The 25,501-nt window shown below is 65.2% G+C and overlaps 3 protein-coding genes across 10 annotated transcripts; all 3 read left to right on the top strand.

The window, feature by feature from the left end:
* The first annotated feature begins 377 nt into the window (after positions 1–377).
* On the top strand, positions 378–9,729 carry MIDN (midnolin). 6 transcript variants are annotated; one of them, XM_081824822.1, is made up of 9 exons: positions 378–496; positions 1,705–2,337; positions 3,360–3,447; positions 3,631–3,693; positions 5,658–5,786; positions 5,875–6,189; positions 6,340–6,514; positions 6,761–7,021; positions 7,703–9,729. In XM_081824822.1, the coding sequence occupies exons 2-9, from the start codon at positions 2,105–2,107 to the stop codon at positions 7,978–7,980; spliced, it is 1,542 nt and encodes a 513-aa protein (XP_081680948.1). In that variant the 5' UTR covers positions 378–496; positions 1,705–2,104; the 3' UTR covers positions 7,981–9,729. The 6 variants fall into 6 exon arrangements, with proteins under 6 accessions (XP_081680948.1, XP_006740854.2, XP_081681056.1 ...); XM_006740791.3 differs by having other exon boundaries at positions 6,367–6,514; XM_081824930.1 differs by having other exon boundaries at positions 6,370–6,514.
* Positions 9,730–18,732: 9,003 nt separating this feature from the next.
* On the top strand, positions 18,733–23,508 carry CIRBP (cold inducible RNA binding protein). 3 transcript variants are annotated; one of them, XR_014146656.1, is made up of 8 exons: positions 18,733–18,843; positions 19,902–20,010; positions 20,093–20,199; positions 20,280–20,433; positions 20,529–20,610; positions 20,735–20,805; positions 23,053–23,185; positions 23,358–23,508. XR_014146656.1 is itself a non-coding variant. In XM_031036088.2 (7 exons), exons 2-7 carry the CDS (start codon positions 19,908–19,910, stop codon positions 21,220–21,222), a joined length of 534 nt encoding a protein of 177 aa, XP_030891948.1. In that variant the 5' UTR covers positions 18,733–18,843; positions 19,902–19,907; the 3' UTR covers positions 21,223–21,969. The 3 variants fall into 3 exon arrangements, 2 of the variants coding, with proteins under 2 accessions (XP_030891948.1, XP_006740841.2); XM_031036088.2 differs by lacking the exons at positions 23,053–23,185; positions 23,358–23,508 and adding an exon at positions 21,206–21,969; XM_006740778.3 differs by lacking the exons at positions 23,053–23,185; positions 23,358–23,508 and having other exon boundaries at positions 20,295–20,433; positions 20,735–21,199.
* A 797-nt stretch (positions 23,509–24,305) lies between these two features.
* FAM174C (family with sequence similarity 174 member C) lies at positions 24,306–24,921 on the top strand. The gene has a single exon (XM_081804268.1). The coding sequence runs from the start codon at positions 24,346–24,348 to the stop codon at positions 24,919–24,921; it is 576 nt and encodes a 191-aa protein (XP_081660394.1). The 5' UTR covers positions 24,306–24,345.
* Positions 24,922–25,501: the final 580 nt, after the last annotated feature.

The following is a 25,501-nucleotide window of genomic DNA, read 5'->3' on the forward strand; positions in this document are numbered from 1 at the left end:
CCCACAACAGGCAGGTGACTCCAGCCTGTTTTCCTGGACTGTGGCCGCTGACTCAGGCACCCCCCTCCCTTGCACACCCCCACGCGGGCGCCCCCAGGCGGAAGCACCGGACCCTAGAGCGGCAGGGAGGGGGGTGGGGCGGGAGCCAACCTGTGCACCCGAAACCCCGTCCTGGGGATCCGGCCCATCAGCGAAGCCGTTTGTGACCCTGGGTTCAGCAGCGACCCCCAGTATACGAGGCGAGGCTTAAGGGGTGGGTGGCCCAGATCCCAAGGCGCCCCAGGGCCCTGGCCTGCAGGCAGGGGCGGGGGCCCGCCTGCGTCACCGGCCGCCCGGCCCTCCGCCCCCTGCCCGCCCAAACTCCACCCCGAGGGAAGGCGGTGCGGATAAAGGCTTGGGGGCCGCCCGCTCGGCCCCAGACCTGCCCCGCCACTGCGCGCTGTCCCCGGACGTGGGTACACTCAGGACTGTTGAGACCTCGAACTGGCCGCGTCTGGTGAGTGCGGGTGGGATCTCGCCGGACGAGTAGGAGGGTCCCCACTCTAGGCTCTTACGGGTGCCCCACTTTTCTTTGTTTTGGGGGCAGGCAGGGTTCGGGGTGTCTCCAGCCCTGGCAAGCCCCTCGGGCCGTGGGATGGGAGGGGCTCGGCGTAAGCAGCACCGCCCCGTCAAGACCTCAGCCCCCGCCCCGCCTCCCGGGCACTCTTCCTACCCCGCGAGTGACCTTGAGCAAGTTGCTGTTCAGCCTCAGTTTCTCCGGTTGTGCGGCCCCAGCCTCCCGCCTTGGAGGCTTCAGACCCCTAACGGAGGTTCCCACCTCGCCAGCGGTCCCGTAGGCCTCTCCCCGGCCCCGGGGCAGCTTCTTCGCCCCCTCCCCAGGACTTCAGGCAGCGCTCCCGGGCAGGGCCGGCAGGGGGCGCGCCGGCGCTGCTGACTCACCGCAGCCCCAAGCGGCGCGCGCGGGCGCAGCCGGGGACGCCGCGTCACGTCACGGCTCGGGCGGGCGAGACTCGGGAAGCGGGCCGGGCCCGCGGGACAGGGGTGGGACGCGAGGTGGTACCGGCGCGGGAGGGGCCCTCCCGGCACCGGCCCACGTCACCGGGGTGCAGGCCCCGCCCGCAGCCCTACTCCTCGTCGGACCTCACGCCCCACGGGTCGGGGACGCCCGCCGGCCGAACCTCCTGAGAGCCGCCCGGCCACGAAGCGCGAGGATCGCCTCCCGCTTCCGCTCGCGGCGGCTTCCCGGACAGACGCGGGGGGAGGTCCCCCGGCTTCCTGCCCCTCCCGGCGCTGGGACAGTGCCCGCCCCCACGCCGCGCCCCCCGGGAGCGGGACACCGCGCCGCCCCCTCCCCACCCCGATCCCTCTCGGGCCGCCTGCCCTTTGTTGCGGACCGTATGAATGGCCCCCGGCGCGGGCGGGTGGAGCACGGGGGCGGGCCAGAGCGGCGCCAGCCCCGCCCCCGCCGAGCTCCCCTTGGCCGCTGGGCCGGGGGCGGGGCGAGGGGCGGGCCCGCGCGGCCACGTGGGGCAACGCCGCGGCGCTTCCCATTGGCCCGCCCGCGCGGCTGACTGAGCGTTCGGCACGCGGCGATTGGCCGACGCAGGGCCGGCGGAGTAAGTAGTGAATGGGAGGGGGCGGCAGCCCCGCCCCTTGGAACGTTGATACATTATAACTTTTTTTTCTTGTTACTTTCACCCCCAGATCTTTCAAGCGGCGGCGGCGGCGGCGGGGACGGCTGTTGCTAAGGGAGGGGACGCGCGGGGAAGCGCGGCCCGAGCGGCGGACGGTACCGAGCGCCACCGCCTAAGCGGCGCCCCTTCCTCCGGACCCTCCCCCACGCCCAGCGTCCTTGAAAGGAGCCGAGAGTGCAGTCCCCACCCCCGGAAGGCGCCCCGACGAGCCAACGCGACCCCGAAGCGCCGCTCGGATTTTTGATTCTTGATTCACCTTCGGCTCCTGGGACTTTCTCGAAGGGGACGTGCTCTTCCCCTAGGAACCCCGAGGACCCCCGGCTCGGGGAGCCCCCCCCCCCGCACTGCCCGGAGGCGCGGCGAGGATTGGCGGCGCCCCGCGGACCCCAGCTCTCCAGCGCCGGCCGGGGATGGAGTCGCAGCCCGGCGGCGCCCGGAGCTGCCGGCGCGGGGCCCCCGGCGGCGCCTGCGAGCTAGGCCCGGCGGCCGAGGCGGCGCCCATGAGTCTGGCCATCCACAGCACGACGGGCACCCGCTATGAGCTGTCGGTGCCCCCGGACGAAACGGTGGAGGGGCTGCGCAAGCGGCTGTCCCAGAGGCTCAAAGTGCCCAAGGAGCGCCTGGCGCTGCTCCACAAAGACACGTAGGTACCGCGCGCCGCCCCCGGACCCGCCACCCCCTCGGGCCCAGGCCCCCGGGCGGGAACAAAGAGCGCGCCGCACGGGGAAGGAAGGGGGCGGCCAGACGGGGGGCGGGGGCGCGCCGCGCGCTCTCGGGCGCCCTCTGCTCGGCCTTGCCTGCCTCGGCCCCTTCCCCCGCCCGGGGTCGCCGCACAAAGGCGGCTGCGAGGGCCGCCCCCTCCCCTCCTGGGAAGGCAGGAGTCCCGGGTCAGTGTGGGGGTCCCAGCAGCGGGGGTGGGGGGCGCGGCCGCCTCCTTCTCTGTCTTATTTCCCGGTGGCTTCCGCATTTGCTCGGTGCCCTCTTCTACGTCTGGCTGTTTTCTTCCCCTACTTGCGTCTTTCTACCCCCCTTTGTTCTAACCACCGAGCACTCCCGCAGTCTCTCCCTCCCCCCTGGTATTTAAATCACCTCCAGGCCGGGGAGCACTCCCCCCGCGGGCCTCCAGGGACACGCAGTGTCCATCCCCAGCGGAGGGGCCCCCGTGGGGGAGGGGCGGTTGGGGGAGGGTCTCCTTTGTCTGAGCCGCGGCGGCCTGCGCCAGGGAGGGAGGGAGGAGGGGGAGCCTGGCCCCGCAAAAGACCCTAAAGGCTAAGCCCTGTGGCTCCCACAAAGAGGAGCGCCGGGCCGGAGTTGGTGAATTACTGGCAGGGGCTGGCCCTGGGGTGAGGGAAGGGTGGCAGAGGACGGCAAGGGTGCACTGGCGCCCGGGTGATGAAAAAGTGCTTTGTTGAGGTGCAGAGGTGGTGCCCCAGTGCAGAGTTGGGGCTTCTGGGAAGGAGGTTTGAGCCACTTGCATGGGGGCCCTCGGGGCCAGATGTTTGACACTCCCCGCCCCCCCCCCCATACACACACTGCCTCTCTGGTCTGAAGGCCAGGAAGGGAGAGGGGTGGGTAGGGCTCCCATATCTCCCCCAGGAACACAGCCCTCCCCCCTGGGTCGCTGCCTTTTCTCCTTGGCCTCACCCTCTTCCTTCCTCCCCCCAGCCGGCTCAGTTCGGGGAAGCTGCAGGAGTTCGGCGTGGGGGATGGCAGCAAGCTGACGCTGGTGCCCACCGTGGAGGCGGGCCTCATGGTAAATGGCTGGGGCAGAGTGCCCCAGAGGCTCTGGCACAGACGGGCAGCCCCTTCCCCTGAGAACTTGGTTCCCAGCACACACCCTGCCAGGGCAGCCCCCGTCGGCAAGCAGCTCCCCTGTCTTGGCGCCTGGGCCCTCGGACCAGAGCGCACGCTCAGAGCGGCTTCTCCTCTGTTTCAGTCCCAGGCTTCAAGGCCAGAGCAGTCTGTGATGCAGGCCCTGGAGAGCCTGACCGAGACGCAGGTAAGACCCGCGCCGGTCCCTCCCAGACCAGGGGGAGGGCCTGGGGGGGCTGGTGTTTGTGCTCCCAGGAGACCCACGGGGAGGGAGGGTACGCGCCGCCCAGCCTTCCTGCCAGTTTGGCCTGGTCACCCAGCTTCCTCTTCCTCCTCCCCCCTCGCACTTACCACCTGACCTTGAGGGCCTTCTCTCCCACGGTGGCTGCCTTGGGGGAGGGGGCTGGGCTTTCACAAGCCTGCCTGAGGGGGTGACCTTGGCCCACGCTCCCACACCGCTCCCACACCGGGGCCTGTGTCCCCAGTCCCCCCAGCCACTGCGGTTTCCCCAGGGCAACCTTTTTTTTTTTTTTTCCAAATTTCATTGGGTGGGTTGGGGGGGCTGGAGGGGCCAGCCTGGGTGACACTCCTTCCGCCTTCTTTGACCCCATTGTAAGGGGTGGGGAGTCACCCCTCCTCCTTCTCTCTTTGGCCTTTGTTCTCTGCCCCAAAAGGGGGAGGGGGCACCCAGCCCCAGGGCCATAGCCTAGACAGGATGTTAGGAAAATATTTAGCAACTGGCCAGGAGCTGAGGAGGAAGGCAGGGACTGGCCCACAGCCGGGTTCCCGGTTTTGTTGCGGCCTTTTTTTTTTTTTTTTTTTACCTCCTCCTTTCCTCATTTTTCTGGCGGCGGGGCCCTCCTCCCAGGAGGGTGACACAGGCCTCAGCTATCCGCCCGCTGCCAGGGTGGGGGAAGCAGGCTGCTGCCCGCCCTGGCTAGGGGGTGGGCTGGGCTGGGCTGGGCTGGCCGCAGGAAACCTGCTCAGCGGCTTCCCTTCCTCCTGCCCTGAGGCCCTCGCCCCCTCCCCGACATGTAGCATCCTGTCCTCACCAGCTAGCTAGCAAGGAGGAAGAGGGGCACTGGCGCTGGGTGGTCTGCCATCAGGAGGGCCGGTGGGCTGAAGGCAGAGCTGGGGTCCCGGGAGCTGGCTGGGGGCCACACTGGATTTCCTGGTGAAGATGTGAACTGAGCTCTCTGCTCATAGGGGGCCTGCGGTTGGCAGGGGGGCCAGGGGTGTCTTTGGTTCACATCCGCCCCAGGGTGCCTGCGTCAGGAGGGGGGGGGCACTGGGCGGAGTGACTGGGCTCCCAGGGCTGTTTCCCCGCCTGGCACCGAGTCATGCCCTCCTATTCGCCCTCCCCAGGGAGGAAGTTGCAGGGTGGAGGGGTGGGGGGGACTCCCCATTTGCTCTTGGGAAGCCAACCCAGGCCCTTCCTGCAAGGGGAGTCTCTGGGGTTGGGGGGGGGTGCCATGTAGTCCAGGCTTCAGGGTGGGGGCTGCACACTGCCCGCCTCCCTCGCCTCCTCCCCACGGCCCCCAAGCAGAGAAGGTTACGCCAGTCGCTGCCAGCGGAGGGCTGGGAGGCGGTGGTTCTGAGTCATCCCGGCCTATGTCACTTCTCAGAAACCTCCCCCCACCACCACCACCACCATCCTGGCCCCTGGGGAAAGCTCAGCACTGGCTAGGCTCCAGAGGAGGAGCCCAGTGCAGACTGAGCTCAGATGCACCCCCCACCACCACCACCCACCAGATTTGGGGGTTTGCGTTCAGGCTACGTGGAGGTCTCACAGGACCCAGGCCTCAGAGAACCATCAGGGCCCCCTCCTGCAGCAGCGAAGCCTCCCCCTCAGTCTCAGCCCCACCCAGGACAGATAAATATTTATCTTGAGAAAGCAAAGGTTAGGAAGAAGAATTTGTCCAGGAATTCCCGCCCACTTGCTGCCTGGGTGGCTTAACTGGGAGGGGGTCTGAGATTGGCTCCCCTCCCATATTCACAGGCAGAGCATTGGGGGCTGGGAGGGTGGGGTTATCCGAGGGCAGTGACTGCTGACTGGGCCTTGCCCCCTCTGGCCTCAGTTTCCCCTTGAAAGAACCAAGCTGGCCAGGGAGGGCCAGGCCCCCCCATCTGACCCGCCTCTGTCCCCCACAGCCCCCAGTGGCTCCCGGGCCGGGCCGGGCTGGCGGAGGCGTCTTCCGGAAATACCGATTCATTTTATTTAAGCATCCGTGGCACCGACAGGGACCCCAGAGCCCAGAGAGGGGCGGCGAGAGGCCCCAGGTCACACAGCGCGGGGGGCCGGGGCTGGGCCGGGCTGGGGGCGCGCAGCAGGCTGGGGCCCTGGCGCTGACGGGGCCCCTCTCTACAGGTCAGTGACTTCTTGTCTGGCCGCTCGCCGCTGACCCTGGCGCTGCGCGTGGGTGACCACATGATGTTCGTCCAGCTGCAGCTTGCCGCCCAGCACGCCCCACTGCAGCACCGTCATGTGCTGGCCGCCGCCGCCGCCGCGGCCGCTGCGGCCCGGGGCGACCCCAGCATGACCGCCCCCGTGTCCTCGCCCTGCCGGCCGGTGTCCAGTGCTGCCCGAGTCCCCCCGATGTCCAGCAGCCCTGCCCCTGCGTCCCCCTCACCTGTCACCGCCGGCTCTTTCCGATCCCACTCAGCCTCTCCCGCCTGCTCTGAGGTGAGTCTGGGGAGGGTTCGTTCTTGGGGCCGGGAAGGCAGGCTGTCCCCGGAACTGCGGACGGGAGGGGCTCAGAGTCCCAGATGTGTGCTTTGTACCAAAGGCCACCGCCAGACTCTGGACTCCAGGGACTCTCCTTGCGCCCCACAGCTCACATGCCTCCCTCTCTCCGACCAGCAGATGGACTGTTCGCCCCCTGCCAGCGCTGGTAGCAGCCCCACCCCCACCCCCGCGGGGAGCCCTGCCTCCCGCTCCCGCAAACCCGGCGCCGTCATCGAGAGCTTCGTGAACCACGCCCCGGGGGTCTTCTCAGGGACCTTCTCTGGTAGGTGTTACGGGACCCCTGCGCCCCCCCCGCTCCCCCCAGAGATGGCCGGCTGGGGGTGGGGTACCTTCTCACCCATCCCCCCACCCGCCCCGGGGTCTCCCAGCACGTGCACAACCACACAGGAGGCTGTGGGCCCCCGTGTGCCTCGCTCCCGCCCCGGGGTCCCACCTGCCTACGAGTGCGCTCCGGAGGCCACGTGCCGGTCACGCGAGCGCTCAGCAGCGACTCCCCTGTCTCCTGCAGGCACGCTGCACCCCAACTGCCAGGACAGCAGCGGGCGGCCGCGGCGTGACATTGGCACCATCCTGCAGATCCTCAATGACCTTCTGAGCGCCACGCGGCACTACCAGGGCATGCCCCCGTCCCTGACGCAGCTGCGTTGCCATGCCCAGTGCGCACCCACGTCTCCCGCCCCGGACCTCACCCCCAAAACTACCTCCTGTGAGAAGCTGGCGGCCGCAGCCCCGGCCTCCCTGAGCCAGGCCCGCATGTGCAAGCCGCTGGGTGAGTGTCCAGCCGCCCCACCCGTCCCTGGGCTGTTCAAGGCCCCTCTGTGCGCTGCTCAGAGCAGCTGACCCAGGGGGGCTGGGGGGCCGGCAGCTGCTTCTCGCCCTGCTCTGCACTGGCGCCGAGAGAAGGGAGCATGTGTGTTGGGGGCACAAAGTGTCCTTGTCCTCTCCTGAGGGGGGTACTTCCTTCTTGCCGCCCCCCCACCCCCCGGCACCTTGTCCAGATGGCAGGTGGAGCCTCTGTGAATGGCCGAGTCTGATGAAGGAGGCGGCCAGAGCTGCTCCGGGTAGCCTGAGTCCCCCAGAGACCAGGTTTCCCCCAGTAAATCCCGAGTCCGCCGAACAGTGTCCCTGTTGCGTCTGGCGGGCCCGCAGCCCAGGTCGTGAACGGGAAACCAAGGCACCGGCCCCAGGGCCTGTGCAGCACCTGATAGGCATGCTGGCGGCGTGCTCAGCACCCGTCCCGGACCCGGCCTAGCCTGCACAGAGACGGGCCGGAGACACCTCGAGTCCCAGGAACTTCACGGCACCCCGGGCTCCGCCACGGACCCGACGGACTCTGTAGCGAGGCTCCCTCTCTCAGCGCCCAGGAAGGCTGGGTTGTGCCTCACGCCTGGGGGGGTGTCTGGCCTCTGCCCCGAGGGGCTCAGGGGTCACAGTCACTGCCTCCTTTCAGGGGACCGGCTGCGGCAGACGGAAAACCGGGCCACGCGCTGCAAGGTGGAGCGTCTGCAGCTGCTGCTCCAGCAGAAGCGGCTCCGCAGGAAGGCCCGGCGTGACGCCCGCGGCCCCTACCACTGGCCGCCAAGCCGCAAGGCCGGCCGCAGCGACACCACCGGCGGAGGGGGAGGTGGCGGTCCCAGCGAGGCCTCCGGCTTGGGCCTCGACTTCGAGGACTCCGTTTGGAAGCCGGAAGTCAATCCTGACATTAAGTCAGAGTTCGTGGTGGCCTAGGAACCGCGTCCCTCGCCCGACCACCCTGGGCCGGGAGTCCCCCGGCATGGCCTGCACGCGGGAGGGCAGGCGGTCAGGGCAGCGGGGGGGCCCCTCCCTCCCCGCCAGCTTCTTTCTGGTTTTGTTTTTGTTTTTTTTTTTTCGTTTTGTTGGTTTTTTGTTTTTTTGTTTTTTTTTTAATTTCCATTCTTACCATGGTTTTCCGAACTCTCCATGGACTCGGTTCCTGCCTCCTTGGTTCAGCTCACACCTCCCCGCCTCTTCCTCCCGTCGCCGGCTCCCATCCTCGGCCTGAGCTGGGTCCTTCCCCGCCCACTTCCCAAGCTCCAGATATGTAGCAGTCACTCCAGATGGTTGAGAGTGGGACGAGACGAGGAAGCCGCCCCCACCCCTTCAGGTTTAAGTCAAAAACGTAGATGCCTCATGATGCACTTTACAGACGGGCAGGGCCTAGGAGGGAAGCCCCGCTGCGGCTGCGCCCCAGCCTCCAGGGCGGCCGGCCGGCCCCACGGCGACCGGAGACCGGAGACCGCCTGCGCCACCCACACGGCCGGGTCTCCTCCACATCTGTGCTTTTTTCTCTTGGTCTCTTTTTCCAGGGGAAAAAAAAAAGGCGCTTCAGTAGGCTGACCCCAGCCTGCCTCGGGGCTCAGGTGGGGGTGTGGGGCCCTCTCCCGAGTAGGAAAGAGAGGGAGGGGGACAGACAGCCGCCAGCCTTCGTGTCCACGCACTGTGCCATTTCCTCCTGCCCCACCCCCTTTTTGTTCTGAGCTTGGGGTATTTATAGACTATTAATTTTCTGAGCCAATAGTGGTTGGGAGTCTCTTGAAAACTCGGGAGAGAAATGGTTGGGGGGACAGGGGAAATAACCCCCAGCGCTCCTTCCTGGCCCAACCTGAGGGATCTGGGCCTGTGGGCTGTGTCTGGAGGCCCTCTGGCAGCCAGGAGGGGAGGGGGTGCTGAGCTGTGAAGCCCCCGGTAGGGGTGACGCTGTGTAGCATTAACCCCCTTGGGGGGGGTTCGCTGCTGGTCTAAATTGGACCCTCCCCACTAGTGCCCTTATCCCCAGATTCCCCTGGGGCAGAGGGACAAGCCCTCTACTGGGGCCATTTCAATGGGGGTGGAGTTTTTTTTTCATTCACTTATTTTTTACTGATAATGGAGATGATCGGGCCCTGCCCCCCAGTCTTGTCCTTGCCCCACCTTTCTGTCCTCCAGACACCCCCACCCCCTGCCTGTTCCTTCATCCTATCGTAGGTGAACACCGCCCCCCCTTATGTGTTTAAAGTTAATGGTTTCAGATGTGAACATCATGTGTTAATTGTAGCTCTGTAAAATTTTTGTGGGGGGGTGGGTGGGGAGGGGTCAGAGGGTAGGGGTCAAGGATTTGTTTTTTTGTTTGTTTTCATTTTCCAAAAAAAAAAAAAAAAGGAGAAAAAAGGAGTGGGTTTGTTTTTGAAGAACTGTCTTGGATACCTATTTAAATGTGTTCTGTTTTGGTTTTTTTTAAACGATTTTTAAATAACACCTGTGCCTCCGCGGGTCTGAGGGTGGAGGCCCCAGGCAGGAACCAGCCCGCCCCCCTCTGCCCTCACCAGGGCTCCCCAAGAAAGCATTACCCACCCTCAGGGTTCGGGCTGTGGGGTGTCCCAGCACCTTGCGTTGAGTTTCCTGTATGAAAACAAAATTGGGAAAGATAAACCTATACAAACACCGTGATTTCAAGTAATAAACAGAAAATGAAACGAGTGAATGTGCTGCCCGCTTGTGGGGGGTGGGGGCTCTTGGCCATCACAGGGGGCTCCCAGGTACGATGGGTGGTCTTACATGCCTGGAAGTGGCACGGTGGGTGGGTCTTTCTCTGAGGAGGGGGCTTGGGGTGATCAGGTGGCCCGGTGAGGTGCTGGGTTCTCCCACCATCTCAGGTAGTGGGAGCTGGAAAGTGGGTGGGGGCTGCATCCCAGAACAGTTCCCACGTTCCCTCCCTGGCTTGAGGTGAGGGTGGGCAGGAAGTTGCCCCAGCAGGGGAGGGAGGGGCCAGCCACTTCCCCGGTACCCGAAGCCGGAAGTCCTGCAGGGTGTGGGCACAGGGCTGCCTGCTTACAGTGCGCCCTGGGTGGGGCCTCAGTTCCCGGCTGTGGGAAGTGGGCTGGGGACTGACCCCTGGAACTGTCACCAGGGATACCTGAGCACACACTCTGGGCCTCGGTTTCCCCAGCCGCTGACAGGGAGGCTGCTCCAACTGCTGGGCCGGGCAGGAGGTACTGCCTGGGTGGGCCCCTGACCTGAGCCCTCCCAGAGGCTACCAGAGCCCCCTCCTGGGGGCCTGGCCTCCAGAAGCTCTCTAGTGGAAATCAGTGATTCCCCAGGGCCTGAGGCTTGTGTTCAAGGCCTCTGGCTTGACCGTCCCAGCCTTAGGTGAACTCTCACCCCTCTCTGGCCTCTCCCTGGCCTTGCATTCCAGTGCTCCCCAGCCCTGACGGTCATGCATCAAGCCTCCAGGCCTTTGTCCGGGCCGTGCCCTACCAGGAACACCCCTCTCCTGTCTGCCCTTGCACTGCCTAGGGACTAACTCAACTGGCATCTCCCTGAGGGCCGGGCCAGGGGCCAGTCCTCTGGCGTCCCGCTGTCATCCACTTGGACTGGGCAGAGGCAGGACAGTGACAGCACCAACTCACCTGTGCTTCCTCAGTCAACAGCACTGCCCCCAGAAGTTACAACTAACTGTAGTCCCAACTGATAGACGAGAAAACCCCATGCCCAGAGAGAAACATCAGTTGCCCAAGAGGATCGGAGTGTCCACCCACTCCTGGGCAGATTTCCGATGGCCCAAGCCCTTGCCCTCCCAACCCCAGCTCCAGGGACCCCCTGGGTAAGGGACACAGGTCCCGTGCCAGGAGTGTCCTGGGAGCATCTCCGGAAGGACCTTCTGCCCCTCTCCCTGGCCAGTCACCCCAAAATCATCGCAAGCCCACGGCAGGAAGGTAGGATGCCACACGTCAGGCTGCTCTCTCCAGACCTCAGAGTCAACGGCCACAGGTTGGAGGCATGGGTGGGACAGCTCAGGTGGAAGCTTCCGCCCACGCAGCTGCCCCTGGGGGTCAGGGCTGAGGGCTGTACCCAGGTGATTCCACAGGGCTGGGTGGGGGATGTGGAAGGAGGTGTCAACTGAGGCACCTGCTGAATCACAGGCTGAATCGCAGGCTGTGTGTGCACGCTGAGGGCGGGGGGCACTTGCCCTGCTGCCCGGGAACCCACCCCTCAGGGCGCTGCCTGGCGCCCAGCCCGGGAGTCCAAGGGTCACGGCCCTGCCCTGGGGTCCTAGGAGGACAACACCCCGGTGGGGGCTGCGGGCCATTGGCCTCCTCCCCCCTAGGCAGGGCGCACAGCGCACACACCTAGCCAGGGGGCGGTGCCTGGCCGAGGGGAGCCGCGGCCAGAGGGTCTGCAGGTTAGGCCACGTGAGAGAAAGGTAAACTGAGGCCCGGCGAGGACTGGGTCTGCGGAGATCGCAGGGGGCGGTCTCTGCCCTGCGCCGCCCCCTCCTCCCATTGAGGAAAAAGCTGAATGGGAGGGGGTGGCCCCCGGAAACCCGCAGGAATGGAATCGCGGTTTCCACGGCAACGCGCCGCGAATCGGGCCTGACGTCACCGCGGGGAGGGCGCCCCGCTCGCCCCCGTCCGCGCGTCGGGGGGCCCAGGCCCCGCCCACCCCGGGGGGGACGCCTCACTGGTGGCCCCGCCGTTCGCTCCTCCGTACGCACCAATGACAGCGCGGCGTTAGCGCCGGAGGGTGGGACCGCGCCCTGGCCGGCTGAGTGCGCAAGCGCGGCGCGGAGGCGGGCGGCCACCTCCCCGTGGTCGCGCATCTGCAAATTTGGGGGCGGGAGGCGCGCCGAGGGTCTGACGGCTCGGCAGCGCCGGGACGGAAGAGGGGGCGTAGCGGGGGGCGCCGCACGTGGACCCCCGCACCGGCGCGTTCGCTCGCACCCCTCCTTCCACGTCCAGGCATTGTCTGCTGCCCCCTCCTCCTCGACTCAGTGACGCGACCTCCGGATTGGGGGAGCATGCAGCCCCCGGGCGGGGGGAGCGCAGGAAGGCGAGCGGGAGGAGAGCACTTGGCCTGAGGTTTTGCCAAAGGAATAGGAGTTTGCCAAGCGTTGGAAGAGGGAAGGGGTGCCCCTAGGTGGGAGACAGCGTGTGCAACGACCTGGAGACGTGCAAGCAGGTGTATTTATGTGTGTGTGGGGGGGCAGCTGCGAAGTTAGTTGGGGGAGAGAAAACCAAAGGTGGGAGGAAGACGCCGAGGCGAGGACCCGAAAGGGGCGATTCCCCAAGTCTGTGGCTGAGGATTGAGAGTGGCCCCCAGGGAGCAGAACATTCAGGTGGCTGGATGGCTGGGCCTTCAGCCTGGGCTTGGAGGAGAGGCCCGAGGAGGGACAGATGGGGCGCTGTGTGAAGGCGGCCTCCGGTTCATAGCGAGGTGGTTGGCAAGGGGGCTGCGGGGAGCTAGGGGCTTGGAGGAGGGGAGCAAGGTTGGCTGTGACCAGGAGTCTGCTCAGAGAAGGCAGCGGTCGGTGTGACCAGGAGCAGGCGCTGCCAGGTGGGGAGCATGCAGGCCAAAACTTCTGGTCCAAAGTTAGCCCCAGGCTGGGCAGGCGCAAGACTCAGTGGAGGGTCGGGCGGGCTGTGCAGACAGGTGTGGCTGCCAAGGCGTGCGGTCTGGACTGGAGGCTTGGGTCCAGGTGGGCAGTGCTCCTGGATGATGAGACAGCCGTGGGCAAGCAGGAGAAGGTCACTGGGGTCACTGCCTTCTGCTTGGGGCCAGAGTCCCCTGGGGGTGGCCAAATGGGTAATTGGGGCTGGCTCCACGGTTTTGAAATGCCAAAGGCCAGGATCAGGGCCTGCCTTGGGGAGGAGCCGGGCCTCTGGCAAGGAGCCATCTGGGAAGATGGGAGTGAGCTGTGCCCCGTCGGAGCCCGCTCCTGCACCCCCAGCACCAGGCGGGTGCCCAGGGCACAGCTGCCCCCACCGGGCCCAGTGGGACCTGCCTGACTCTCCAGGTGCCTTGGGAATGGGAGTTACCAAGCCACAGCCAAGGGTGCTGGGGCTCAACCCAGGAGTCTTGACTCCAGCCCCACCCACGGCTGCCCCGCCCTGGGAGGGCAGGGGACAGGCAGCCTCAGGTGTGACCCGGGACAGGTGAGCAGCCCAGCCCCGGTGTGGGGGCGGGGCTGCTGTCACCTGTGGCCCTGCCCCTGTGCCGGCCCTCCCTCTGGGTCCCTGTCCCCGGCTTGCTGCCTCGACTTCTCCCCTCTGTCTCCTAAGTTCTCTGCCATTCCTGCCTCTGGCCGGTTCTCTCTTCCTCTTTCTTTTTGCTTTCCTCAGTATCTCGGTCTGTCTCTGTTCCCCTCTGGGTCTCTCTGCCCCACCGACTCCTCCCCTCTTCCGCCCCCTCTCCGGAGGGGGGAGGGGGGAGGGGGCCCTCCCTCACCCCCGGCACACATTCCAGCCTCCACCCCCGCCCGGCTGCCCCTCCCTGGAACCAGCTGCTGCAGCACTGGGTGCCCAGGACGGAGGGAGTGGGCTCAGGCTGGGTCAGAGGTTGGGGAGTGGGCAGGGGCTGTAGGGGGCACCCCCTAACTCCTCTGGAATGTGGGCGGGGCCGCCCGCGAGGGGAGGCAGTCACCCGCAGGCAGGGGGAGCTGGGGCTCCAGACAGCTACGTACAACCGTACTGCACGCGCCCCACCCTCCAGACACTGCCCACGGGCCTCCGAGAGAGCCCACGCAGGGCCCCTTGCAGCCACCAGACCGGCCAGGCCGCCCTCCCGCCCACGCTCAGGAGAAGTGCACCCCTCAACAGTTAAGGGGTAGATACCGATCCCCGCCTGAATGCAGGCTCCTGGCTCTGCAGTACACCCCCCCCCCCACGCACACACTGGCCGCAGCTCACACTTTGGTGCTGCTACAACCTCAGCCAACACTATGATTCTCAAAACAAGGGCACCCCCATTCTCACCCTGGACCAAGACCTCCCTTAAGAGAACCACAAAATTGAAAGTCACACCCAGCAGGGGCAGGCACTGAGATCCTCAGAGACTTGTCACCCACGGCAGCACCCTCCCCCAAACAACCCATCGCTCCAGCCACACGTTGCCCACTTACCCTCCATGGCTTTGGGCCCACCGGAGGAGCAGACACCTGCTGATGCGGGCTGGGGACAGGCGGGGGGTGCGTGCACTCACTCTCTCCATCCCTGTTGGGACCTGGAAGAAGGGGGCGTGAGCATCAGACCATTTTCTGCGTGTGCTGCAATAGGAGAGAAAGCAGAGAACCCCAAGTGCCCCGTGGTGGGCTCTTGTCCTTGGCTGGCAGCCCTTCGTTCACCCACACTGACCCCAGGAATCCCTGCTGCTGCACCCACTGCTCAGATGGGCAGCTGAGGCCCAGAGGGGGGCCTGGCAACAGCAGCCTGCACAGCTGGGCACCCGGCCATCCCCGACTTTCAAGGAAGAGCCAGACAGTTGTGGGACGCCAACACTTGTTGCATGGACACATGGGGCTGGGACGTGCACTCGTGCTGGCCGCCCAGGGCCACGGCAGCTTAGCTGTCTTCTCTGAGCCCCCGGCAACTGCCACAGGAGGGGGGCACTCTCCGTTCTGGCCACTCCAGTGTTGCCATGGAGATACCACAAGCCCCTCCTTGTGCCCGCAGGGAGCCGTGTGTAGGTGACATCTTGAGTGTGGGGCCAAGGTCAAGTGAGTGGATAGGACACTTGTGGGGGACAGCTCCTCCTACCCCCAGGGGTGGGGAGGTGTGAACCTCAGCCCTTCCGCAGTCCCAAAATCCAGTGGGTTGTGTCCCCCGCCCCCACCAAGGCAAGCCTTGGGGTTTTCGTGAGCACACAGGGGTCTTTGTGTATGCCCAAGCTCTGGCGTTCCACAGACATCTGGTATACGTTTGCTGTACTTGATGTGTGCTTGTCCATCTGTGCGCTTCCTGCCACACACGTGCCTCCATTTCCCTCCGTAGAAAGGAACAGGTCACCATCTGGGTCTGTGGAGCATTGCGAGTACAGAAAGAGCAAACGTGCAGGCGTGTGACGTCCACAGGTCTCGCCCTTTCACAGGTGGGCTGCAAATACACAACAGGTGTATCTCTGTGTGTCCCTGGGTCCCGCCCCATAATCTGTGCTCACCAACACAAACCATGCCTTGCCTGACCTTTGCAATCCTGGGATGGGAGCCTGGGCAGGAACAGAAGAGTGGCGGCCTCCACATTCCTGGGCCTTGACTCACAGGGGGCTCCACTAGGTGCCCCCAGCCCCTGTCCTGCACATTCTCCACTACGGAGACCCCTTCCTAGGAACAGGAGGGAAACCGAGGCCAGGGGCAACCTCTTCCAGCTCCCCAGGGTGGCAAACAGCTGAGTTTCCTGTGTTCACAGTTGGTAGCCACCTGGGGCCTCCTAGAGACCTCGGAGGGCCCCCACCTCCTCATGCAGGTAGGAACTGGGGGAGGGCAGTTTAACTCTTTCTCCGCAGGGCTTCTGGCCTCCTGTAGCTGTCCTCTGCCCTAGGAGACCCTGGCCACCGCTGACACATAGCACTTCTGCCCAGCCCGGGGGCACGAGTCACGCCACCAACCACGGGCACATATGCTCTGTGAGTCCTGTCCCCCGAGGCACACACACGCAGACCTGTCCGTGACTGATCCCACATCCATATCCCTTATGCACACGTTCTGGAGTCCGTGTACAACCCCCTTGTGTTTTTGCGCACGGAGCACCACGCACACACTTCCGTATCCGCGCGCGCACACACAGCCCCCACTTTCCCGTCCACACAGGCACAGTCCCTAGCCATCTTGTGTCTCTGTTTACCCACGACTCCCCAGCTCACCCGCACACATGGGCACCACACCTGGCAACGCGCACACTCATCCAGTCTCCGCTTCCCCCACCCTGGCTCTGAGCCCTGCGGCTTTGGGCCAGGCGAGCCGGCGAGTATCTGCCAGGACGGTCCCACTTGTGCGCCCCCGCCGGGAGGCCGCCAGGTGCACGGTCCCGGCCCCCGCCTGGCCGACCGGGAGGGGGCGATAATTACGCGGCCTGAGGGTCCCCTCCCCCCCCACACACGCGCCTTTCATCCCGGCCAACGCCCGTCCGGGACCCAGACGCTCATTACCGCCTCCCGCCCGGTCATTAGCCAGGGTCGGGGGAGGACCCGGCGTCCAGAGGCCCGGCCCGGCGGGAAGGCGGAGGGGGCGCCGCGGGAGCGAGGTGGCCCCGCCCTCGTCTCCACGGCGACGCCCGCGGGTGGGGCGCCCAGACGGGGAGGGGTTGGACCGCGGTGGGAGAAGTGGTCCTGGAGGCGGGCGGCCCCTCCGCGGGCGATTTGTAGATGCGCCGACGGGGACCTCCCGGCCTAATCCCCGTCCCGCCGGGCAGGCGGCGAGCACTGCGCGGCCAGGCCGCGAATAGCAGCCTCTCCCGTGCCCGCGGCTATTTTGAGCCCCATCCTTCCACCCCCCGCCACCCACCCCTCCCAGCGCACTGGCAGAGGCGAGGGGCCAGGCCTGTGGGCGGGACGAGGACCCCATCCCACGCTGGAGCTTGCGGCGGGACCCGGAGCCCCCGGCTGGGGTGACAGCGAGGCTGCAGCGCCCCCTCGTGTCCATGGGGAGAGGGTGGCGCAGCGGGCGCGACAGCGATGAAGGTGGTCCCAGACCCCTGAGCGCCCCCAACACGGACACGCAGATGCGGGAAACCACGGACACAGGGACGGAGACAGGCAGCACACCTGAGACGCAACACACAGTTTCCATACAATGCCCAGAGCAGGCGCACCTGGCAACAGGTGTCCCCAGGTATGGGTCCTTTCTGTGCTGGGAACCCAGGACAGTCGTGGGTATACATGGAGACCAGTACCCAGCAACGGGCTCGTAGTAAACGTTTAATAACTGTGTGCTGGCGGAATGACTGAATGAATGAACAGAGCACTTCACAAAACCAGGAGAAGGCCGACTCAGAACTACAGAACAGTGGGGGTGGGGGCCTAGGGGCAGAGAATGATTCGGGGCCACCGCGGCTGCAGGGACACCCGGCTTGGGCTGGAGCCAGGAGCCGTTGACCTAACTTTGCTAGGGGAGCCCATCAGAAAGGGTGGCGGCCGGGAATTGCTCCTGGGCTGGGCATACCTGGGCCCCGCCCCCATGCTGGCTGGGAGGCAAAGGGAGCTGAGAGCTGATGTCTCTTTTTGCTCCTTTTAATAACCACCCTGCGTGAGAGGCTGACGCAGCAGCAGGCTGCCTCTGACGGGGAGTCAGTCGTAAGGGAGGGCTGTGGCATGGGGCAGCGGGGCAGGGAGGTGCAGTGGGGGTGGCAAAGAGATGAGTCATGAGCTGCTCTGCGGGAAGGGGCTCCTGAACTGAGGAGGGTCCCCGTGATCTTGTCACAGGAGACCATGTCCTTGCCTGAGGGTGGGAGCAAGTCTGAGGCCTGGAGTGCGGCTGGGACTTCTCTGCAGTGGGCAACAAAGTGGGGGGCTCTGTTACCAAATACCCCCAACTCTTCTGCAGAGGGTCTACCCTCTGAAGATTTTCTAGAGCAGGGCTTGGGCAGGCAGGGTTCTGCGCTAGTTTTGTCCACCCCATGGAGGAGTCCAGGGTCACCAGAGACAACATAAGCCAAAGCCTGCACAGGGGGCAAATGGTGGCCACAAAGGGACTCCCATAAAGTGGTCTTGGGACTCCCCAGGAGCAATCTTGCTGGTGACGGTTCCTGCAAAGCTGGTTCTCCAGATAGCAGAGCTCTTGGAACCCCCAGACAGGAAAAAGCACAGGGGGAGGAGCAGAGCATTGCTCACCCCACCATGGGTAATGAGTCTGTTCTTGGTATGCAGAACTATGTGCTGGCAGGAGGCCAGGCCAGAGCACATGCTGGAGGGGAGGCCAAGGGTTGAGACCAATGTTGGGGTGCAGTGCTGGCCCCAGTGGTGGGGTTACGTGCCCAGGTTGGGGTCAGTCTGCAGTCTAGAGCTGGAATGCACGGAAGGGTTTGTCTAGGTGAGTATGGGGGTGTGGGCACCACACCAAGCAGATCAAAGCAGGTTGTGTGAAACTGGGGTGCCCCAAAGTTCAGAAGTAGGAGGAAATGGGATCTTGGGGAATACTGGGATCCATCCATACACGTGGGGCTTCCTCAGTCTTGGGGTTTGGGTGGGCCTTGGGGCTGACTACATGAAGTGGTGTATTCAGGAGCGTGGGGTCCTGGGAGTACCAGGGTGTCGGTTACGTTGATAAGTATATGAGAATGATGTCAGGGTTCAGGTGAACTGACAGCTGGGGCTCCGGTGGGGATGGGACTTGGCTAAGGTTGCACTGGCGGCGATTGCTGGAGCAGAGCACAGGTCTTGAGTTCGAGTCACACCAGGAGATCCCCTGGAAGTTTGGGCCCTCGGCTTCCAGAGGCCCCTTTGTTCCCCGCCACAGGCCGGGAAGTGGGGTGGGGGCGGGCACGCGGAAGTGGGTCAGCCCCGCCCCGCCGCGCGCCGGCCCCGCCTCCGGGCCGCGGGCGGGGGACTGCGGACGAGGCGCGTCCTCGCCAATTATCGCGCCCGGAGCCCGCGCGCACGGGAGGGGGCGGGGCCGGGGCCGGCCCAGCCCCCGCCTCATGAATATGAGGTGCGGCTGCGGCTCCCGAGCCCTCGGATTGGCTGGCGCGGGGTAAGGGGCGGGGACCCGCGGCGGCGTACTTAAGGCCGGGCGCTCGGCGTAGCCCCCCTCACTCGCGCGTTAGGAGGCTTGGCTCGTTGTGCTGCGCCTTGTTCCCGCCTGCGTCAGGGGACCTTCCCGACTCAGTGGTGAGGGCCCTGGCGGCGCCGGCTCCACGGGCCCGGGGCGGCGAGCGGCCTACGGCCGGCCGGAGGAGGCGGGACGGCGGCGGCACGCCCCTGGGCGGGGGCGGCGCCGGGGCGGGCCCGGGGTGGAGTCCGCCCCGCCGGCGGCGATGGGCAGCGGGACACCGGGCCAAGCTGTGGCCGGAGGGCGTCTTTCCCTCGGGCCTGGCCCTCCGCGAGCGGGACGCCACCGCAAAATGGCGGCCGCGAGCGCGAGGCTGCGCCCAGCGAAATGGCGGGAGTGCCGGGTGCCCGGATGGAGTGGCGCAGGGCGTGCGCGGGGCGCATGCGCGCGGCGGTGGGCGGGGCCACGCTGCGTGGCCAGGGCCGCCGCTCCCGGCCTCCCGCTGGAGTCGCGCGAGGGCAGCGCAGTTCCGGCGTCCCCCGAGGTCCCCGAGCTAGGGTCCGAGAGGCGCGGTCCGCCGCGCGTTCTGGCCTGTGTTTCCGGAGCTACGTGGCGGGGTCTCTCCCAGCCCGTAAAGAGTCGGTCTAAGTTGGCATCAGCCCCACACGTCAGGCTGCACGTGGAGGCCCCGCCCCCCTCCCCCGCGCCCAGTGCCCGGCCACCCACCCCTCCCAGGCGCCCCACAGTGGACCAAGCACTTTGCCACTCCCCGCCCCGGTGGTCAGGCAGGGAGTTCGGGTCCTGCTCACAGAGGGGGAACCACGATGGAGGCCGACGCCTTCCTTGGGTGTCCAGCCTTAAACGTCACCTGCGCCTCCAGCCTGGCTGAAGCTGTGGGGTCCCACGGCCGGGGCAGCCCTGAGGAGCGCTGCAGAGCCGGGGTGCGGCCCCAGCCCGCCCAGTCTGTGGGGTCGGGCTCTGCACAGAGTAGGGCAAGGGGTGCGGGCCGGGCAAGGGGTGGAGGGCCTGCTCGAATTTAGCAGTCCCAGGTGTGGATTGGAGGTGGGCAGACAGGGCGTTGCAGCGTTCACCCCACAAGTCAGTGTCGTTTGTATAAAGGGGGGGTGCGGTGAAGCCCCTGGAGGATCTCTGAGGATTTCAACAGCGTTTGCCACAGGCCACCATGGCATCAGACGAAGGCAAGCTTTTCGTCGGAGGGCTGAGTTTTGATACCAATGAGCAGTCGCTGGAGCAGGTCTTCTCAAAATACGGACAGATCTCTGAAGGTGAGGCTGGAGCTGGGCTGGTGGCCGAGCAGGGCTCCCTGTGGGGAGGGCCGGGGGCCGACTCCAGATCTCTTCTGCACAGTGGTTGTCGTGAAAGACAGGGAGACCCAGCGATCGCGAGGCTTTGGGTTTGTCACCTTTGAGAACATTGACGATGCCAAGGACGCCATGATGGCCATGAACGGGAAGGTGAGGGGCTGCTCCTCTGGGGGTGCAGGAGGTCCGGGTTTGCAGAGAGGGTGGGGAAGCACAGAGGCTAACCTGTGCAGATCTCTGGTTTCCAGTCTGTGGACGGGCGACAGATCCGAGTAGACCAGGCTGGCAAGTCATCTGACAACCGATCCCGTGGGTATCGAGGTGGCTCCGCTGGGGGCCGGGGCTTCTTCCGAGGGGGCCGAGGCCGGGGCCGTGGGTTCTCCAGAGGTAAGTGCTACGCTCAGGGCCTGAGGCCGTCGGGAACACAGCGGGGACACTGCTGGTAGGCGATGGTGCTCAGCTCTTCTCGTCCCTGTCTGCAGGAGGAGGGGACCGAGGCTACGGGGGGAGCCGGTTCGAGTCCAGGAGTGGGGGTTATGGAGGCTCCAGAGACTACTACAGCAGGTGACGGCTGAGGTCTTGCCCAGGGTGTGTGGGAGGCTTCTCTCCGGATGCTGGCGCAGGGCAGGGCAGCGCAGCGCAGCGCTGCTGCAGATGGCGTGAGTAGCCTGAAGTGTCTTTCTTGCAGCCGGAGTCAAGGTGGCGGCTATGGTGACCGGAGCTCGGGCGGGTCCTACAGAGACAGCTACGACAGTTATGGTAAGCCACACTCCAAGGGCACCACGCTGCCGGGGCCTGCGGTGGGAGCTCAGTAAGGCTTGGCGCCCTCTGCGAGCGACACTCAGACTTTGTCACCGTGCTTGCCCATAAGGGACAAGACTGCCCTCTCGGTCTCTGTGCCAGCAGCCATTTCTACTCCAAAACGTAAAGGCAAAAGCAGACTGACTAAGAAGGAAAGGGAGAGTGAGGGCCCCCCCGAGCAGGCAGCATCAGTGCATGTGCGGCCGCCTGGCCCTGCCGCCCTGCCCTCAGCTGTGGGGGGGGTTGGTGACTCCCGAGGCTGCAGGGCCGAGCCCTCCAGGTCTGGACCCGGGAGTGGAATGCTGCATCTTGTCGCGTGCTTCAGTGCCTTTACACTGTACCTGCTTCTTGTTCTCAGCTACACACAACGAGTAAAAATCCTTCCTGCTCAAGATCGTCCTTCCAATGGCTGTATATTTAAAGATTTTGGGAGCTTCGCTGAATCGTTAATGTGTAGTGAACACACCTCCTTGTACCCCACTTTTGTAGTCTTATCCGTTCTGATCTTGTCAAACACAGCCTGACTGCTTCTGACCCCCAGATGGCCTCATTACTAGACTTTTCTTTTTAAGGAAGCGCTGTCCGTTTTTAAGGGTTTTAAAAACGTTTTGAAAAGCACTTCAGATTTTTTTTTTTCTTTTTATCACGAGCCATAAGTTTTTTAGGAAATCATTGGGGGTTGTGTGGGTTTTGGTTGTGTTGCCTTTTTTGTTTCTCTTTTTAGTGGGGTCAGGCCCGTGAAGTTGGGTGCCCCGATTCACTTCTCTTAAGATTGAACGGACTCTGAATCCGCTTTTTGTCGGAAGCTGAGCAAGCTGTGGCTTTTTTCCAACTCTATGTAATGTTTCTGAGTGTGGCTGGTAGGACCCATCCTGCGGCAGTAGCAGAGGTACTCTGGCTGCCCTGGGCCTGGCCTGTCCGGCCCTTCTGTGCTATGTATGACCCACAGTAGACTTGCAGACGTTCCCTCGAGAGGTTCTTGAAAATGTTTATTTATATTGTCCTTTTTTACTGGAAGACGTATGCATATCCCATTGATGTTGTATTTGAAGTGGTTAAGGAATTCTTGTACGCAGTTTTCTTTGGCTTCACGAAGCCGATTAAAAGACCGTCTGAAATGAACCTTGCTCTGACAATTTCCCTTCATTGCACAACACACTCCCTGCTACCGGTTCGAGGCAGTTGGAACTGAGCAGAGAGCAGTTTGAGGCCCTTGGAGAGCTAGACAGGGAAGGCTTGCCGGGGCCCCTTGTGACAGCTGACTGCCATTGGTCCCGGTTTAGGTGAGAAGGTGGGTGATGGGGTGGGCAGCTTAGCAGGGACGGTGGACATTCGGGCACATGACGCCAACCCGGACCGCCTTAGTTTAGAGGTAGGCCAGAGAGTGGACGGCAGGCAGCATCCCTGGGCGACCACAGACTGACCGGCTTGTTAGCTAGCTCTGCTGTTGCTTTACAAGTTCTGAGCTTTCACCGCTAGCCTATGGAAGCTGCAGCCCCTCGGAGGACAGAAGTGTTGTGCGCCCAACAGAAACCTCTGAGACGCAAGCTGCTCCCTTGGCTAGCTCATATGTGGAAATAGCCCTGTAATTCGAGGTAACTCCTTTTGCTCGTGTCCGCATCCCTCCTCTTGTCAAGAGCTCATTTGAAAGTAAAAGTTATGTACCTGGGGAATGTTCTTTTGACTGTTTCTCCTTTACCATTTTTCTTTTCTTTTTCTTTTTTTTTAATTAAGTTAGCACTAAAGTCAGACCTCGGCCGTTGGCCCTTCCCCGCCTGCAGCCAGGCGAGCGGCCCGGGCAGTCATACCTCAAGAGTAGGTTCGATCCATAAGCAGGATTGGAGACCACCGAATTTTTGTTCATCAATTGACAGTCTTTTCCAGACCTCCTTACCTCAGGCTCCTAACTAGCTTTCTCTGATGTCTGTTGCCGCCATGAGTTTTTCCCAGAGCCCCACACTGTTCTCTAAGCAGCTCCATCCCAGTTGGGTAGCTGGCTCTGCTTAAGGGTGGAACGTGGCCTGGCCCATCTGAAAGGCGCAGGCCCACCCTGGGCACGCCGGCCTGTGACGGGGCCTCTGCCGGCATGGCCCCGATAACTAGCTTGAGACCCTCCTAGTAGGAGCCGTGGATGGTTTCGGGGGGGGTGGGGCAGATACCAGCTGTGGCCAGGACGCTGGGCATAACGCTTCTTTGCTTTGGCAGGTTGAAGGGAAGCCAGTGTGACTTGGAAAGGTGGCCAGAGAGCAGCGATGACCTGGGGTCACTGTCCCAGGAGGGCCTTCACCTGGAAGCAAGAGCCAGAGGCACGGCTACCTGGCCTCACACCATGTTACCTGTAAGTGCTATTTTGGGGTGGGTGATTTGAGGCCCTTTGGCCCTGGCTGTGCCTGGCCCATCCAGTGGGTTCTCCTTCCCTGGTCTCCTGCCCCACTGTGACCCCAGCGGGACAGTGTTCTGTGGGCTTCCCGCTGGACCCCTCTTTATCTCCCCTGCTGCTTGTTTTCCAGCAGGTGCATCACTGGGGAGTTGAGGTGCCAGGGTTCACGTTGCTCCGGGAGGACCAGCTCTGTGGCAGCTTGCACCACAACTAGTACTCACTGTCAGCAGCAGGGCGTGGACGTCGGATTTGAATAAAGGACTGGTGTGTCCACACAGAAATCCGAGTTTGGCTTGGGGTGCTGCCGTGGGGCCTGAGTGGGGAGGGACTGTGCCAGAGAAACCCTCTCCTGGCCTTTGTTCAGGGCCCAAGCCAGAAAGACCACCTGGTCACTTGGTTGTCTCAGGCAGTTCTCGTAGGTTCTGAGGGGCAGTCAGGCTGCCAGTGGTGGTGCTCCCTGGGCCCCCTCATCTGAGTCGGGCACCTCTCCCCCAGGGTCTTGGTAGAGTGACCCCTGGAGCCTCCCATCTTGTGTTGCCTGCAGGGCCGAGCTTGCTTCCTGGGCTGGTTGCCTCCTGCTCCGGTCTTGGCGTGCAGGGCATTGGGGCTAACCCTCGCTTGCGCTGCTCACCTCAACTCCCAGTAGGGTGGGGAGGATGGTGGCAGGGAGCCCAGAGCCCAGTGAGTGCAGTCTGCAGTCCTCCCACGGGTGGGGGGCGGCCCCCTGCCCAGAGCAAGATGCCCTCCCCCCTCGGCCCCCCCCGGTGAGAACAGCTGCAGTCTCCGGGGCCCTGGCAGGGACGGGGCGCCTGGAGAGCACTGCGCCAGGTGGTCTTGCGGGCGCTGGTCTTGGCCCCCACCGTGCGATCCGGGAGTCACTTTCCCAGGGAGGAGGCGCTTCCGTGTTGCAGTCGGGCTCAGGCGGGGCGGGAAGCACCAGGTGCGCGCGCAGCCGGCCGGGCGCAGAGACCCCGCCCAGGAGCGCCCGGGGATGCGCGAGGGGGCGGGGCGTCTGCCGGCGTCAGGCCCCGCCCCCGCAGGCCATTGGCTGAGGCCGCCCCCGCGCCAGTGTGTGACAACTCGCGGAGGCGGGGCGCAGCCAGCGCTTCCGCCGGGCCATGGGGCCGCGCGTGCCGCCGCCGCCGCCGCTCCTGCTGCTGCTGCTGTTGCGGGCGCTGCTGGTGTGGGCGCTGCTGTGCGGAGCCGAGGAGGCCGTGCCCCCGCCGCCGCGCGCCTCGCAGACCACGCTGTCGCCAACGCCAGCCGTGACGAACGGGAGCCAGCCGGGCTCGCCGCACAACAGCACGTACTCGCGGCCGCCGGGCTCGCCGGGCTCGCCGGGCGCGCAGCTGCTGCGTTCCTTCTACGTGCTCACGGGCCTCAGCGGCCTGGCCGCGCTCTACTTCCTCATCCGGGCGTTCAGGTGCGTCTGGCGCGCGCCGCCCCGCCGTCCGGGAGCGGCCAGTCGTCGTGCGCCTGGCGCCTCACGTGTCGGCGCGAAGCCCCGCCCCCGGCGCGGCGCGGCCGTCACGTGGGCGGGGTGGGCGGGGCCGTCGCCGGGGCGGGGCCGTCGCCGGGGCGCGGCCTCCCGCGAGCTTCCGCCCGCCGCGGTCGGGTCCCCGCCCAACTGCGGCTGCCTGCGCGGCGGCGACAGAAGCGGCCGCGACCCGCCGCCGCCTGCTCCGCTTCCCTAGTCGCCTGCGGCCGGCCGCGCAGGCCTCTCTGCGTCACCCCAGCGCAGGCCGCGCTCGGCTGCTCGGGTCGGCCGGTGGACCCTCCGCAGGCACGTTCCCGTCGGGCCCAGTTGCCGGGCCGTCCTCCGGGGGGGCCTTTGCGCGCGGCGCCGAGAGCGTGCCCAGACACTCCCGACGGCCCCTCCCGGTGCTCCGGTGACCGCGCCACCAGCGCTCGCTGCTCCGGACGCGTCAGCGGGGCTTCTCCCTTCCCTTCCCTGCCCTTGGCCGGGGGTCTGCAGCGGGGCTTCTCCGTTCCTTGCCCCTGGCCGGGGGTCGGGAGCGGGGCTTCTACCTGAGCCGCCCCTGGCAGAGGGTCAGGAGCGGGGCTTTTCCCTTCCCTGCTCCTGGTCGGGGGTCGGGAGAGGGGCTTCTCCCTTCCTTGCTCCTGGCAGAGGGTCAGGAGCGGGGCTTCTACCTGAGCCGCCCCTGGCAGAGGGTCAGGAACCGGGCTTCTCCCTTCCCTGCCTCTGGCCGGGGGTCGGGAGCGGGGCTTCTACCTGAGCCGCCCCTGGCAGAGGGTCAGGAGCAGGGCTTCTCC

This window comes from Leptonychotes weddellii, chromosome 1 (genome assembly GCF_054177405.1).
Source record: "Leptonychotes weddellii isolate Sample4059 chromosome 1, ASM5417740v2, whole genome shotgun sequence".
NCBI lineage: Eukaryota > Metazoa > Chordata > Mammalia > Carnivora > Phocidae > Leptonychotes > Leptonychotes weddellii.